Source organism: Polypterus senegalus, chromosome 1 (genome assembly GCF_016835505.1).
Source record: "Polypterus senegalus isolate Bchr_013 chromosome 1, ASM1683550v1, whole genome shotgun sequence".
NCBI lineage: Eukaryota > Metazoa > Chordata > Cladistia > Polypteriformes > Polypteridae > Polypterus > Polypterus senegalus.
In genome coordinates this window covers 317,353,206-317,370,807 of record NC_053154.1, presented here as the reverse complement: position 1 = coordinate 317,370,807, position 17,602 = coordinate 317,353,206, and the positions used below count along the sequence as shown (strand labels likewise).

The following is a 17,602-nucleotide window of genomic DNA, read 5'->3' as shown; positions in this document are numbered from 1 at the left end:
GGTGGTTGCCGTCTGTTGTCCCAGGGGAGGTATTGCCCTGTGCAAGCTCTTTCCCCCAGTCGTTCTGTTATGGAGGCGTCCCAGGCAGGTAAGAATCCCGGCTGTCCGTTACAATATATAATTAGTAGCAATGACACACTGCGAATACACTTGACTTGATCATTCCTAGTTGTCCTCCTCTTTCTCTGTACGTCTTCCCTTCATTTGCTCAGAGGTTGATGCGCTTGCTGCTTCCTTAGCAGCTCTTCTTTTCTCCATCCTAGTGGTCCGCTTCTTCTCTTCTTTCATTGGCATCTTGTCACGTTAAAACTGATTCAGTCCGTGTTTATGTTGCAATTACTTAGTACGTTTTACTTAATGTCTCACTTAAGCCTGCACTTAAGTGTTCAATCTGCCTCAAGAATGATTTAAGATATGAAGAGGTAGGGTGAAAGGACGGCAAAGGTGGTACGGATGAGAATGGCACCCGTACACATGCACCACAAGGCCGCCCTGCTGGCTGCTGTCGAAAGCTGATTCTACAATAAAATAAAATAAAATAAAAATAAAGAGGAATAAAAATCATCACGGGCGGCATGGTGGCGCAGTGGGTAGCGCTGCTGCCTCGCAGTTAGGAGACCTGGGTTCGCTTCCTGGGTCCTCCCTATGTGGAGTTTGCATGTTCTCCCCGTGTCTGCGTGTGTTTCCTCCCACAGTCCACAGACATGCAGGTTAGGTGCATTGGCGGTCCTAAATTGTCCCTAGTGTGTGTGTGTGTGCCCTGTGGTGGGCTGGCGCCCTGCCCGGGGTTTGTTTCCTGCCTTGCACCCTGTGTTGGCTGGGATTGGCTCCAGCAGACCCCTGAGACCCTGTAGTTAGGATGTAGTGGGTTCGATAATGGATGGAAATCATCACCCCGAAAGCGGATAGTAGATGTCACATAGTATATGTGTACCAAATGTCAGGTCAATACGTCAAACGGTTTGCGAGCGACAGGTGATTTAAAATCCTGGACAGACAAACTGACAGCCACAGTAGCGTATTATATAAGAATATATATATATATAAAATACATGTAAGGTATTTTATTTTCATTGCACTTCAACAATTTGGACTGTATTGTTACATCAGTTACATAAAATCCAAATTAAAATCTATTTTATTTCCTTATTGTAATGTAGCAGCACAGGACAAACAAGTGCTTGGCAGGAATCCATCGTGTGGTAATGAAAACTGCCTGTGCAGAAACGTACCATAAATGTAACCTCCACTGATGGTACGTAGCGAACACTGCAGTTTAGGGGGCCCCAACTCCACTTCTGGAGGGCTTCAGTGGCTGCAGGTTTTCATTCTAACCCTTTTCTTAATTAGTGACCTGTTTTTGCTGCCGATTAACTCCTTTAACATTCATTTTAATTGACTTGTTTTTTAAGATTTGTTCTTCTTCATCGCTCCACTGAATTGCTTCATTTCTTTCCTTAAATGGCACCCTAACAGAAATGAAATGTGAAGTGAGGGAGCCAACAGAAGACCAATGAAGTCAGGGCCTCAAACCCCAACCAGTTTCACTCCAACCTATTGCTTAATTAGGTGCCGAGTCTTGTTAATTAAACCCGCTGTTTAATTCCATGGCTTCTTGCTGCTCTCATTGTGCAGTGGCAGACATTTCTGAAATTGTTGATTGTCTCTTTACTAAGAGCGCTGGTCAAATGTTTTGTGGATCTGAGCAGATGAGCACTCCTGAGAACCTCATCTTTCTTTATTTTCAGATATGGTATGATGGTCACAGTTTGCTGGTTCTGTTTTGGTTCATTTTGTATCTCATTATTGTTTGGTTGCTAATTAAGGAAAAAGAAACATTTAAGGGGTCCGAGTCTTCAAGAGCAAGTCAAATAAAATGAATTCAAAAGAAGCTCAATAGCAACAAAAACAGGTCACTAATTAAGAAAAGGGTTAGCATGAAAACCTGCAGCCACTGGGGCCCTCCAGGACCAGAGTTGGGGACCCCTGCTGTAAAAGAACAAAAAATTCAAAAATATGAATCATCCATTAGTTGTTTTTCCAGAACATTTCACTTTGTTCTTTGCTTAAGGTGGGTCTAGTTGTGGCCTCTGTGCACATGTACAGTCGTGGCCAGAAGTTTTGAGAATGACACGAAGAATTGGTTTTCACAAAGTTTATGCTTCACAACACCTTCCTGCTGCCATTCCTGAGCAAGTTCTGCACTGGTGGTGTCCCAGTCCTGAGCCGTGAATCAAGAATGGGACAAAAACATCATCCGAGAACAACTTCTCCCAACCTTCCAATAACAGTGTGATGACCAAAATGCATGATGGAGCACCAGGCCATGAGGCAAAATTGATAACTAAGTGGCTCAGGGAACAAAACATTGAACTTTTGGGTCCATGGCCAGGAAACTCCACACTGAGAACTTGTGGTCAATCCTCAAGAGGCGGGTGGACAAACAACAACCCACCGATTGTGACAAACTCCAAGCATTGATTATCAAAAATGGGCTACCTTTGGTCAGGATTTGGCCCAAAAGTTGATTACCAGCCTGCCAGGGTGAATTGCAGAGGTCTTGGAAAAAGAAAGAAGGGCCAGCACTGCAAATATTGACTCTGTGTATAAACTTCATGTCATTGTCAATGAAAGCCTTTGAAACTTAGGCAATGCTTGTATTTCTACTTCAGTATACCAGAGAAACATCTGAGAAGAAGATCTAAAAACACTGAAGCAGCACACTTTGAAAACCAACACTTGTGTTATTCTTAAAACTTTTGGCCACGACTGTAAGATCTAAACCAGGCTGCTAGAGTTCTCATGCTGGGACGTTTAGTGTTTCCATTGAGTAAAGCTTAACATACAATGTGGTTGATTCTCAATTTTTCTTACCAAGTGTGACAGATGACCGGGGTCCTTGCCCGGTCGAAATGCCCTTCTGAAAAGAGGACCGGAGGAGAGGACATGTCAACAGCAGTACCTCCCCCAAGACATGAGAGGGCAGCACCCCTGGTTTGTATTGGGGGCAGTGGGCTTGGAGCTTAGAAGCTCAACCCTGCGGCGGCCTGTGGCCACCAACAGGGGACAACCGGAGAGCTCCAGAGTCTGGGTTTGCAGCACTAGCGCCACCCCCGGAAGTGCTACTGGAAGACGGTCAGGAAACACCCGGGAGCACTGCTGGGTGCGGTATAAAAGAGGCCACCTCACTCCATTCGGAGAGCCGGAGTCGGGAGGCAGAGGACGGAGCTTGCGAGGAGAGGAGTAGAGGCGGCAATAAAGAGAGAAGTGAATGGATTGTGCATTGTGTTGTCCTAAAAATTGGGAAGAAAATAAACATGTGTGTGTTTTGGAGACAGGCGTCTGTCTGTCTGTTTGTTTCAGGGCTGATCTTTCACACAAACTACAGTAACAGTACCTACAATTAGTTAGCTGTGACCTTTGTACATACAAGCGTCCATCATTCGCCAAGTCAGCAGCCCACTCTCTGTAAGATGTCACCGAGTGCTTGTCACCTGCCATTCTCTCCAGTCTGTCTGTAATCCTCGTCTGTGGGAATAATAAAATAAGTGATGTGTTTCTTTTGCTCTTTCGTTTTCAGATGGATGTGAACAGAAAGCAGGAAGTGGTAGTCTATGATCAGTGCACAAAGGACCCCAGCTCGCTCTCCACGGACAGCTTTGTCTACATCCTTCTTTGCAAACTGGAGAGCAGTTTCCATCGAGTGTCACTCCTCACAGGTAAGCCTAAAGCCTTTTCTGTCGTCGGCCGTTTTGTCAGATGATCCACATATTACCGAAATCTTCAGTTTTCATTTGCTCAGCCGTTAACAACACGTTAAATGATTTTATTGGTGGCTGCTTTTTTTTTTTTTCCTATCGACCTTTTAACATGTTATTTATTATACGCCGTGTTGAAATGCAAGGTTGTACACTACTGGGTAGAACTACTGTACATTGAGCAGTGCGGTTCTATTCAATGCTTTACTAAAAAAAAAAGTCATAGATCTTTGTTTTAATAATTGCTTTGCATTTAAGACGCTACATTGCTAGCCAGGAGTGCTTCATTCAGTGAATTCATTGAATTTCTTTGTCACCTGTGTGTGTTAACTGCAAAACACCTAACAAAGAGTGAACTGTGGACCGACCAGCAGCTGCTGAAGTATCATCTCTCCAGATGACCTCACACTTTTGTCTCCGCCCCCCCATGTGTTGTTGCTCTCTGGCCACGCCCCTGTTTGCTGTTGTGTGTTGACCTGTTTGCTGATCAGCAGCTTTCTGGTATTTCATCAGCACTTGATGGCTGAGTCACTTAAGACTTACAGTCTCAGGTTTCCACTATTTATGGCGCCCTGCTGGTTTATTTATTTATTTATTTTTTTAGGGGCCATATACTTTTGTTTGATTTGCTTCTTGACCTTTGACAAGTTTATTAGTCCCTTGTTGGCCTTCTGCTTTGGATTTGTTTATTCTCCTTTGGTTACTTAGCCTGGTTGATTTCATACTGCAGGGACAGTGCCGTGGGCAGTCATTGCCTTCCTCATATCTAATAATTTTGTTAGCTTTTAACATTAAAATAAACTTCACCATATAGATATTCACAGTTGATCCTGCAGGGAATTCGCATATTTGAAGAGCAGTGCAAAAGAATATCAGAAAGCATCTCTTATTTTGGGACTGGGTCTCGTCTGGTATGGTAAGATGGACGTCTGAAGCGGAACTCCGTTAGCGGCGGTGTTATTTTTTTCTCTTTGCTTATAGTATTTGGACTGTATTGTCAAAAGATATCTCCATTTTGATCCTTATACGCTGCTGGGGGGCTTATTTTGTTTTTGGACGTGCTCTGTCTCTAGGTATGTCAGAGGACTGGGACTTTGTGAAGTGTGGTCTAGCCTCACATTGGGAGGCAAAATAGGAGGGGAGAGAGAACAAGCAATTTCTAATCTATTCTTTTAATCCTTATCTTCTATATAAACATCTACGCATGGAAGTGTGTGTGTCTGTCCGGCCCGGAAGTGAGAGGTGAGAGGAGTCAGGGAAAGGCCTCCACCTCCGAGGAAACGCGAGCAAGGCCAGCAAGTCGGCAAAACGAAACCTCCAAAGAAAATGTCATTCGCTTAGTGGTTAATACAGAAGCGAGGCGAGTACATCGGCAAAAGGAAACCTCCTAGGAGAGAGACCCCCAGAGTAGTTCCTTTCAATTACCTGACATCTCTACATTTCAGTTTTTTTCTGACGATTTCAATCGTTTCTAGGACATCATGTTTTTTACAGCACGGGCTTACACAGCTAGTATAATTATAAGTGCTAACGCAACATTAGGCTTCATGGCAGTAACACCGGGAAAAACTGGAAATTAAGGTCAAAGCTTGTCTTATTTTAAGTTAAGAGTAAAGCTCAGAAGCAATGTCTTCATGACCAAACAGTTAACTTTGTGAGCTGGAATGTTAAAGGTCTGAATCATGAATTAAAGAGAAAGTATTCTCTCACCTAACAGGCCTAAACGCTAAAATAGTATTTTTACAGGAGACCCACTTATTAAGCAAGGATCAGTTTCAGCTGCACAGAGACTGGACTGGCCAAATATTCAATTCCAGCTTTACAAAGAAAACTAGAGTTGTGGGAATTCTTCTACATAGAACAGTCTCTCCTGTAGAAACAGATGTAGTATTGGATCCTGAAGGTAGGTATGTGATTGTCATGGGCAACTTATTTAACTGTAAAGTGATTTTGATAAATGCTTATACACGCAATGTGGATGATAGTGACTCCATCCAAAACATATTTGCATCCATTCCCAATGTGAACACTCATAAAATTATAATGCCTGGGGACTTTAATTGTGTTTTAAATCCAGACCTAGATAGGACAGGGGCGATGATGTCTAACACTGCAAAAACAATTACACAGTTTGTAACTGATCACAACTTATCAGACCCCTGGAGATTTCTAAACCCAAACTCAAGAACATATTCCTTCTACTCACCGGTGCATCACTGCTACTCAATAATTGATTATGTCTTTATAGATAATAACGATTAAATCTTGTAAGTACGACGCTATCATTCTCACGACCACACTCCTTTGATCATGGAGCTAAAATCACTATGCCCCACATAGTCATCTCACAGACGGCGTCTTAAAACCCCCTGCCATTAGCAGATGAGAACTGTACAGAATTTATATCCAAGCAAATCAATTTTTTTTTTAGACAAATACATCTTTGGAGGTTTCTACAGGAATACTCTGGAAACCCCTGGAGGCTTTCCTAAGAAGACAGATTATCTCATATCTTACCCACAAAAATAAATTGGAAACCAAGAAAGCATCAGAGCTAATCAGTGAAATTCCCAGAATAGATCAAGAACATGCCAGGTGTCCAAGTGAGACGCTTCATGGGAAAGGACAGGCTCTGCATTCAGAGCTCAACCTCTTAACAACCAAAGAAACTGAACAACTCATTTTTAAAGCAAGACATCATTACATGAACACGCAGAGAAAGCTAATAAGATTTTAGCTCAACAAATCTACAAGCAGGAAGAAGGCATCTCTTTACAAGGAGGGTTGTGGAAATCTCAAGTATAGTAAAACCTCGATTATCCGTCTGGGGTCGGGACCGATGATAAGAGAAAAGACGGATAACGGCTATTTTAAAAATGATATACTGTAGATTAGTGAATAGTCGTATTTATTTACAAAACAAAATATAATACAATATTAACAAAATTAATTAATTCCTACAATATTTTAACGACCTGCATAATAAGGAAATACAACTCAGGGGTATTGGAGTTTTCTACGTTTTACTTGAAGTCTTCATTCTGTAACAGTCGGTGCCTTATTTTCTACTCCATTATCTGGGTTACGGAGCACATCTCCTAAACCAGCGATTCTCAACCTTTACGTATTTGTGACCCGAGTTTTCATAACAGTTTTAATCGCGCCCCCCTAACGTTTTTTTTGAAAGGAGCCCACTAATACCAATTTGTTCTTTTTTAATTAATGATATATCATAGATGCATATTTTCTTATACCAACTTTACTTTTATCGACATTTATCTAACTCTATATTTATTTTTCTAGTATCAGAATGTAGTTTAAGTTAATTTGTTTTGGTTTCAATAAATGTATTTTTCATATTTTCGATTCTTGTTTTCATTTTTTCACATCTTCGTGCCCCCCCTAAGGGGGCCCGCCCCACAGTTTGAGAGCCAATAAAAGAAAGCTTTCCCTACCAATCAGTTGTCAATCACGATCCCTTTTTCTCGATACCACAAATGCTCCTGCTTATTGTTTCCTGACTCCATACTCAAACCTTTCTTTTGCCGCACCTTCCGTTTTTTAGAACATTAGAACACACTAGACGAGAACAGGCCATTCAGCCCAACAAACCTCGCCAGTCCTATCCACTTATTTCTTCCAAAAAAAACATCGAGAAGTCGAGTTTTGAAAGTCCCTAATGTCTTCCTGTCTACCACACGACTTGGTCGCTTATTCCAAGTGTCTATCATTCTTTGTGTAAAAAAAAACTAATATTTGTGCGAAATTAAACATTAACAAGTTTCCAACTGTGTCCCCGTGTTCTTGATGAACTCATTTTAAAGTCATCGTCTCGATCCACTGGACTAATTCCCTTCATAATTTTAAACACTTCAATCAGGTCACATTAGAACACATTAGTTTTCTCCTAATGTCTCTGGTCACTCGTCTCCCAATAGAAGAGAAGCCCCCTCACCCTGTCCCATCACTTACAGCATTCATTTCATTCATTGCACACTTTCTGCTCCCCAACAGCGCATCACAAGGTGCCTGCCTGTCACAATATATTAACAAAACATGATAACAGAATTTAAAAAGAAAATTGCAATACAGAAGAATATTAATATGTTAACATTACCGTCAGTGGTTTCCATTTTCAGCACGTTTTTCAATTTTGTCAGCTTCACACTTTATATCGCACATAGTCGTTCTTCCTACTCTGTAAATTGAAGCAATAGGTGCAGCACTTTTGCCGTTTTTGTAAACGTTTAATAATTTCAGTTTTTTATGACAATTCCAACACTACATGCTTATGTTTATCAGCCATAACAATGTATAAGACAGGGGTGGCAAACTCCAGGCCTGTAGGGCCGCAGTGGCTACAGGTTTTCATTCTAACCCTTTTCTTAATCAGTGACCAGTTTTCACTGCTAATTAACTTTTTTAACATCACTTTAATAGCCCTGGTAGATGAGTTCAGTCCTCAGAATTGATTCCTTTCTTCATTAAATGACAGCCAAACAGAAATGAGATGAGCCAACAGATGACCAGCTGAACTGGGGCTTCAAACTCTAACCAATTTCACTCCAATCACTTTCTTAATGAGAAGCCGATTCCTGCTGTTAATTAAACGCGTTATTTAATTCCATGGCTTATTGCTGCTCTCATTCTGCCACAGCAGACATTTTGAAAACTCTTGTTTTTCTGTTCTTTCTAAGAGCACCGTCAAAATGTTTTGGTGACCTGAGAGATCATCAACCTTACCAAGACCACCATCTCTCTTTAATTTCAGATATCGTTTAATGGGCACAGGGGAGCTGGTCATGTGGTGGCCTGTTTTGTGTCTCATTATTGTTTGGCTGCTAATTAAAGAAAAAGAACCAACTATGGGGCCTGAGTCAAGTGAATTAAAAGAAGTAATCAGCAGCAAAAACTGGTCACTAATTAAGAAGATGGTAAAAATGAAAACCTGCAGCCACTGCGGCCCTCGAGGACTGGAGTTCGACACCCCTGGTATAGTAGATCAATTATAACAAAAGTGAAAAGCTACGAAATGCTATTAAAACTGAAGATACGTAACTGACAGTGTAATTTCAAAGTGCGGCCTGACACTGTGGTGCTGGGGAAGAAGACTACACGCTAGCAGAATGTGCTGAGCTCACAGCGTACCACACGGCAGTAATAGGTGAACACTGGCGTGCGCTTTGTTGGTTTTGTTTTGTTCTGACGGTTAATTGAGTGATGGATAATCAAGGTTTTATTGTATTTCATATTATTAGTGTTATTTTATCAAAGCAGCCAGTCTCGGGGTCACACAGTGACTCCACAGTATTGCCAGCCACGTAACCATACTGAGCATACCAAACATCCAAATTAGGGGAATTCAGAGGCATACAGCATCAAAATTATAAAAAAAAGCAAGCAATAGGTAATACACACAGGACAGATAACACAGCCAATCAATCAATAATGTATAATATTTATGATTTGCAGAATGAAATTATAGAGTATCAGCATGTAGTTTGGGGTGTCGGGAGGAAGCAGCAGGGAGTGACTGGGCCCATGTGTGTTGAATCTCATTGCAGTTGATCGAGCACATTGGCCACATGTAGAAGTGCAAAAAGAAGTTGTATTTTTCAAAGAAGTCATGATAAAGCTTCAGGAAGCTGTGACTCACTGTTTTGAGTTAAATAAGGATGATGGGAGGTGGTGGCCATCTGATGTGCTAAAGAAAGTAACGTCTGTGCAAAGGCAGGTCATTCTCTTTTGTCTGTTTGTAACAGGTGAAGCCCTTTCCTTTCTTTTTGAAGCACGTTTTCCTTTTTTTTTTTTGATAAAGAGCTTTCTGTGTTGTAGACTGCACAGAAGAAAAAATGTTATTATTGCATTACGGAAGACAAGTTCTTAATTTATAGTTTTCCTTTGGCCCTTTTTTTCATTTTGAATATTCCTCTTTTGTATGCCTTAAAGTGCAGATGTGACATGCATGGATGGTTCATCAGCTCTATAAACACAGCATTCCAGTGGTGTAAGCCAAAAGTTTGTTCGCAAGGCTTGAATTTCAGTGCAGACGCGCACTCCTTGCCAATAATTCATTTTGTTCCCGTTTTATTGGCAAATTATTTATTATTTATTGCAGGAAAACCCCTTGGATACTCAAACACAAATGTGTGTGTGTGTGTGTTTTTTTTTTTTTTTTCTTTCTCACTTCCTTTTTGTCAAAGACTTTTGCCAAGGGCAGGAGCGGTGGATGCTTTTATGGGATTATAACATTGATGCATGCGTCTTTTGATTTGTTCCACAGCTGATTCATCCATATGGGTAAATGTGTACGATGAGCAACCAAAGTATTTTAGGAGAACTCGCCAAGGAGAGAGATAGAAAGAAACAAAGGCACTACGCTGTATATTAACAACTGACAAATAGATGAAGAGAATGAAAGAGCTTGATTTGTTCCAAGGGGGAGGTTTAGCTTCAACTGGTTCATTCCTACGAGTAAATGTGTACAATACGTAACCAGGACTATTTTAGGAGAACCCATTAAGGAATTGTATAGAAAGAAAGAAAGTAAGTAGGTAAGTACGTAAGCTAGTTAGTTGGTTAGTTAGCTAGATTTGTTCCAAAGAGAAGTATGTAAGTACGTACATAAGTAAGTAAGTTAGTTATTTAGTTAGATTTGTTTCAAGGAGAAGTATGTAAGTAAGTACATAAGTACGTAAGTAAGTTAGTTAGTTAGATTTGTTTCAAGGAGAAGTAAGTATGTAAGTAAGTTAGTTAGTTAGATTTGTTCCAAGGAGAAGTAAGTACGTAAGTTAGTTAGTTAGATTTGTTCCAAAGAGAAGTAAGTAAGTAAGTTAGGTATTTAGTTAGATTTGTTTCAAGGAAAAGTAAGTACGTAAGAAAGTTAGTTAGTTAGATTTGTTCCAAGGAGAAGTAAGTACGTAAGTAAGTTAGTTAGTTAGATTTGTTCCAAAGAGAAGTAAGTACGTAAGTAAGTTAGTTAGTTAGATTTGTTCCAAGGAGAAGTAAGTAAGTAAGTAAGTTAGTTAGATTTGTTCCAAAGAGAAGTAAGTAAGTAAGTAGGTACGTAAGTACTGTGGAAAAGGCCCTCCCTCTGTCAGCGCCAACCTGACACAGACTTGACACCGGGGGCATACGTCAAAATATTTGAAGTTTTATTTTTCATCACCTGGGGGTCCACCTCTTCCCCGTGTCCGTCAGGTACAACACAGTCCCACACTAAGCACACACAAGCAAAAATCTCTCTTCTTCTAAATCCTCCACTCCTCTGTGGTAGCTTTGTCTCCCTCCTCTGGACTCTGGCTCCCGGAGTAACGACTGCTGTCTCTTTTTATACGATCCCTGGAAGTGGCAGAAAACCCACCCAAGAGGGCTCAGCCATTGTTGCAGCACTCCTTGGCTGCACCCTCTGATCCCAACAGGTCTGTAACCAACTCCAACTCCCGTGAAGCCCTGCGGAAGTCCGAGGCACCGGTGCAACCCAGGGGGGCTGCCATCCCGCAACCTGGGAGAGGTATTGTGCAGCCCATGTCTGTTCCCCCGGACCATATACAGAAGGGGCGTCCCAGCTGTTCACCACAGTATGTAAGTAAGTATGTACTTACTTGGGGGGACTTCTTTCAAAGTGTGCTTTGTTCACTTAGTAAACCATTTGTCTTCAGTCAGATAACCTCTCTGATCTTACATATAAACATCTACACGAGGAAATGTGTCTTGTCAGTCTGGCCTGAAAGTGCGAGACCACAGCGTGGAGCTCAAAGAGCCGGCAAGGTGGCCCCAAGTTAACGAGTCGGAGGACGAAAGAAGTACAAGGCTACAGCATTAAGCTGAAAGAAAGCGACTGAGCGACTCGCCAAAGTGAAACTGCAGAGGAAAGATAAACGAGAGAGAAATTCGCTTAGCCGCTGATAGACAAGGGGGGGTGAGCATTTCTGCAAAACGAAACCACCAACTCTGCATTTCAATTTTTTTTCTGACGATTTGAATAATTTCTAGGAACCCAGGCTTTTTACACCATGGGCTTACACAGCTGGTATTTTATGAATGTGACAGCATACAGCCAGCCATTCAAGACAGTTATGTTTATTGAAATTAAAGACAGAAATCCTTTAAAGACACACTTCTGTGTGTAGTGGCAGAGTTATTGAATGGTGTAGGGCTGGGAGTGAGTGGTTTCACTTTTATTAGATTAGAACATCAGAACAATGTGGACGAGAACAAAGCTCGCCAGTCCTGTCCACTTTATTCTCCTAAAATAACATCAAGTCGATTCAATCAATCAATAACATATAACGTGTATCATTTACAGAATAAACTTAAAGGGTATCAGCATTTAGTTTGGGGCATCGGGAGGAAGCATTGCTTTGTCTGATAGCAGCAGGCAGAAAAGACCCCCTAGAGGCTTTCATGATGGCATGCAATTTTGCCATCATCTTCTTTCCCACAACATTTTCCAGTGTGTCCAGGGACTGCCTGCTGAGTTTGTCCAGACATTGTGCTTCTTTTGAGCTCAGGTTGCTTCCTCAGGAGACTGTAGCAGGAACACCACACAGGCTACTATGGACTGCTTGGACATTTCCAGTGGTTTGCTGCACACATTAAAAGAACTGAGAGTATCCTTAGCAAGTCCAGTCTGCTCTCGTCCCTCATGACCAGCGTCACTGTGTTGTCAGACCAGTTCAGTTACTTGTAGCTCTGCACCACTTCCACGTCCTCCTCCATTATGATGACTGGTGGTTTCAGAGGCCTCTTGGCACACCGAATATCCACCACCAGCTCTTTGGTGTTGCTGATGACGAGTTGTAGGTTGTTGTCCCTGCACCACAGGACCTTCCTGTACTTGTGTTAATGCAGCCTTTAATGGTGGCATCATCTGAAAATTCCTGTAGATGGCAGGGGCTGGTATTGCGCTGGAAGTCGGTTGTATGGACGGTGAACAGGAGGGGAGATGGGGCAGGACTGAGGTGCTCCAGTATTACACACCATCATCTGTTGCATAAACAGGAGAATAAATATTTGGTTTGCTTAGATATTCACAACTTAATAGTGTAATTATATTCTCTTTATTAGAATCTGAAATTGGGATAACATTGTGATAAAATAATTCTGTATGGGCCTCCTCAGTGAAGTGCATCCTGGTTGGCTTGTCATTTATATTCTTTAACTTGGCAGCCGACCTTCTGTTCACGTTCCTCTCTTCTGGTAAACAGCTTAGATCGGTCAAGTGGACTACCAGATTTCATTAAAGTATGTTTTCACAAGCGTTGAGATGTATGAATGTAACAGCTTGACCGTAAGAGTCATTTCTAACAATCTGATGATTATATAAGTGTGTTTGGCTATTTTTGAGCTTTTTGGAGTGATTACTTTTATGTGGTTTGCACTATTGACGTTTCATTTGCATGACCTTCACCAGACTTAACTTTATACAAAGCAACATACAAATGGTGTGATTGTTTTAACATTTGTTCAGTTGGAGCACTGGCAAGTAATGTTTAAAGAACTTATTTTTTTAATATTGTTACAAGTATGTAAATATATATATATATATACTAGCAAAATACCCGCTTCGCAGCGGCGAATTACTGCCTTAAAATTTTTATTAAGAAGACAAGTAAACCTTTTTAAACTAAGGAAAAAATATACCAATTATTTGTTAAGGATCTCTTTGTATACCACATTGTGAGTTCGGCCCTCCGGTTGTAATATGACCAAGCTGTGCGCTGAGCTTACTCTTGAGCATGTAACGTACAGTTGGTCATGTGAACAGTAATCTTGTCACAAATCTCACAGCTTGGATTGCTGCTGTCATAATCGGTTTGAGTTTCATGGTTTGTTTCAATTACGACAGTATTTGTAGGACTTGTGTTGAAGTGACATTCGGCATCTGTTAAGCGTTGTAGGTATACAACCGGTTTCATCGATAACTTCACATCCAGCTTTTGAGAGTTTAAACATTCATAAACATCAAAGTGTCCACTATTGAAATCGTCACCTGTGAATCTAAGATGTTTAAGAGGCATTGGTAGTTGTCAAAAGGTGTAAAATATTTGGCCATTTCGGTACACTTGAAAGTGACAACCGAACAATTCAGCGGCAGCCATCAACTCACATGCAGAACCATCGGTGAAGGGCTTAAGCATTTCACTCTTCTAGTGCTCCTGTGTAGTATAATTATCTCTTGTACCGTCATCAGTCCACACCTTGAACCTGTCCCAGTCATTCAATACATAAGACACAATGTTCCTCCGGATATCAAGAGTGAGCCTGATATGGCCGTGCAATATGTAACACAGAGAATGGAAAAGGCAGGTGCCATCTCCGGGCATGGAAACCACTTGGTAACTGACAGTTCTTTGATCGATGGTGATCACCTCGATAGACATGTTAACAGGGGTACGGTTGGAACGATAAAGGAAATGGGTACCTGAACAATGTAAAGTAAGTCTAAAATACCTACACAATAACTACAATCATAATAAATGAACAATAAAACAGTGGAGAAGCCGTGGATTAAATATAAAGGCTGTAGTTATCAGTAGGGAGACGTGAATCCCGTGGCGAAACAAGGAAGGGAATGTAGAGACTGGAGCGACGGACGGCCTTATAGAGGCAGGCAGCCAACAACGTGGGAGGCGTTGGGATGGGGGACCCAACGCCGCCTCACACGGTGACCGAGCTGCAGGCTATGGACGTATATATGTACGTAAGTAGGATTCAGTTAGCGTTGGGAACCCGCGTACCAAATTTCTTAAAGATGTGCCCCAAAGTAACAAAGACCGTTGGAAAGTTCAATATGGCGGCCGACAGTGGCGTCATACCACCGAAATAAGTACATACATTGGTTTCGATTAGCACAGGGAAGCCGCCTACCAAATTTCGTGAAGATGGGGCCATAAATAAGAAAGTTTAACATGGCGGAAGTTGTCGACCGTTATGACCATTTTGCGTAGAATTTCGAAATGAAACCTGCTTAACTTTTGTAAGTAAGCTGTAAGGAATGAGCCTCCCAAATTTCAGCCTTTGACCTACACGGAAGTTGGAGAATTAGTGATGAGTGTGTCAGTCAGTCAGTCAGTCAATCAGCGAGGGCTTTGCCTTTTATTAGTATAGATATATATATATATATATATATATATATATATATACATACAGTCATATGAAAAAGTTTGGGAACCCCTCTTAATTCTTTGGATTTTTGTTTCTCATTGGCTGAGCTTTCAAAGTAGCAACTTCCTTTTAATAGATGACATGCCTTATGGAAACAGTAGCATTTCAGCAGTGACATTAAGTTTATTGGATTAACAGAAAATATGCAATATGCATCATAACAAAATTAGACAGGTGCATAAATGTGAGCACCCCAACAGAGATATGACATCAATACTTAGCTGAGCCTCCTTTTGCTAATCTAACAGCCTCTAGACGCCTCCTATTGCCTTTGATGAGTGTCTGGATTCTAGATGGAGGTATTTCTGAATATTCTTCCACACAAAATCTCTCCAGTTCAGTTCAATTTGATGGCTGCTGAGCATGGCCAACCTGCTTCAAATCATCCCATAGATTTTCGATGATATTCAAGTCAGGGGACTGTGACGGCCATTCCAGAACATTGTACTTCTCCCTCTGCATGAACGCCTTTGTAGATTTCGAACTGTGTTTCAGGTCATTGTCTTGTTAGAATATCCAACCCCTGCGTAACTTCAACTTTGTGACTGATGCTTGAACCTGAAGAATTTGTTGATATTGAGTTGAATTCATCTTACCCTCGACTTTAACAAGGGCCCCAGTCCCTGAACTAGCCACACAGCCCCACAGCATGATGGGACCTTCACCAAATTTGACAGGAGGTAGCAGGTTCTTTTCTTGGACTGCGGTGTTGTTCTTCCGCCATGCAAAACGCTTTTTGTTATGACCAAATAACTCGATTTTTGCCTCATCAGTCCAAAGCACTTTGTTCCAGAATGAATCTGGCTTGTCTGAATGAGCATTTGCATACAACAAGCGACTCTGTTTGTGGCGTGAGTGCAGAAAGGGCGTCTTTCTCGTCACCCTGCTATACAGATCTTCTTTTTGCAAATTGTGCTGAATTGTAGAACGATGTACAGATACACCATCTGCAGTGAGATGTTCTCACAGGTCTTTGGAGGTGATCTGTGGGTTGTCTGTAACCATTCTCACAATCCTGCTCATATGCACTCCTGTATTTTTCTTGACCTGCCAGACCTGCTGGGTTTAACAGCAACTGTGCCTGTGGCCTTCCATTTCCTGATTCCATTCCTTACAGTTGAAACTGACAGTTTAAACCTCTGAGATGGCTTTTTGTAGCCTTCATCTAAACCAGGAGACTGAACAATCTTTGCTTTCTGATCTTTTGAGAGTTGCTTTGAGGATCCCATGCTGTCTGTCACTCTTCAGAGGAGAGTCACAGGGAAGGAAGCACAACTTGCAATTGACCACCTTAAATACCTTTGACCACTCATGATTGGACACTCCTGTCTATGAAGTTCAAGGCTTCACAAGCTCATCCAACCAAGTAATCAGCATTGAGCAGTGACAGGCATTCAAATCAGCACAATGACAAGGGGACCCACATTTGTGCACAGCCAGTTTTTCACATTTGATTTAATTTCATACAACTAAATACTGCTTCACTAAAAGTCTTTGTTCGGAAAACACCGCAGTACTCCGATGTTCCTAGGAAATGAAAGACATACCACTGTTATCTTTTTTGTTAAAAGGAGAGTCAATTATTATGCAGGCTGAGAGGGGTTCCCAAACTTTTTCAAATGACTGTGTGTGTGTATATATATATATATATATATAATATATATATATATATATATATAGTGGCAGGCAGCCGGCGACCATGTCCAGCCAGGACGCCCCTGCACACTATATTCAGAGGGAGCAGACCTGGACACTGCAATACCTCGCCCAGGGCTCCTTGGGAATTGGAGTTGGGTGTAGCCCTGTTGGGTCCCGCAGGCACCCTGGGGGTGTTGTGTTTGGGACTCCTGAGCCCTTATGGGTAGTGTTTTCACCACACCCAGAAGTGTAGCCGGAACTCGGTAATCAAGCACCTGGAGCACTTCCGGGTGAACTATAAAAGGAGCCAGCAACCTCCACTCAGGGGCCAGAATCAGGCAGAAGAGGACGAGGTTGCTAAAGTGGAGTGGTGGTGCAAGATGGGTGTGTTTTGGTTTTGTTTGGGACTGTGTTGTGGCTGGAGGGATTACGGGGAAGACGTGCCCTCCAGCTGAAGAAAAGAAACAGTTTTGGGTTATTTTCCACGTGCCTCTGTGTCAGTCTGTGCTGGGTCGGGCGCTATATATCACTATTTCACTATATATATATATATATATATATATATATATATATATATATATATATATATATATATATATATATATCATGTGGTCACATAGGCACAATACATAGAAAAACAGCCGTGTGCTCCGTGTTTCCTCTCTCAGGTGGGCATTAGCATATCGTAATCTCTTGGACCAATAGCGGGAGTTTTCCGCATTCTACTTTTACAACCGGCATTATAAAATACCAGAAATTATACGGTAAAATCAGCTCCCAACTTATCTGCTGAGGAACTTAAACGCGAGTATATACGGTAACCAAAATGACTTCCAAAAGTAGCAAAATCACAGGTTCACTCATTCCACAGCACTCTCTTTTTTCTCACCACCACAATGCTCTTCTCCTCCAGTCGAGTGTCACTCCACGTCCTCCCAGCTCCGACTCTCCTGAATAAGAGAGTGCAGTCCCTTTTATTAAGGACCTGGTGGCACTTCGTGTGCCCCGATGGAAGTACTTCTGGGTTATATGAAAGT

General features: G+C 41.7%; 1 protein-coding gene across 1 annotated transcript in view; it reads left to right on the top strand.

Annotated features, from left to right (window-relative positions):
- dusp8a (dual specificity phosphatase 8a) overlaps positions 1-17,602 on the top strand; it is a 386,719-nt gene that overhangs the window by 179,835 nt on the left and 189,282 nt on the right. Inside the window, exon 3 of the mRNA XM_039736580.1 lies at positions 3,581-3,719. Coding sequence (XP_039592514.1) covers positions 3,581-3,719 — 139 coding nt within the window. The remainder of the gene's footprint in view (positions 1-3,580; positions 3,720-17,602) is intronic.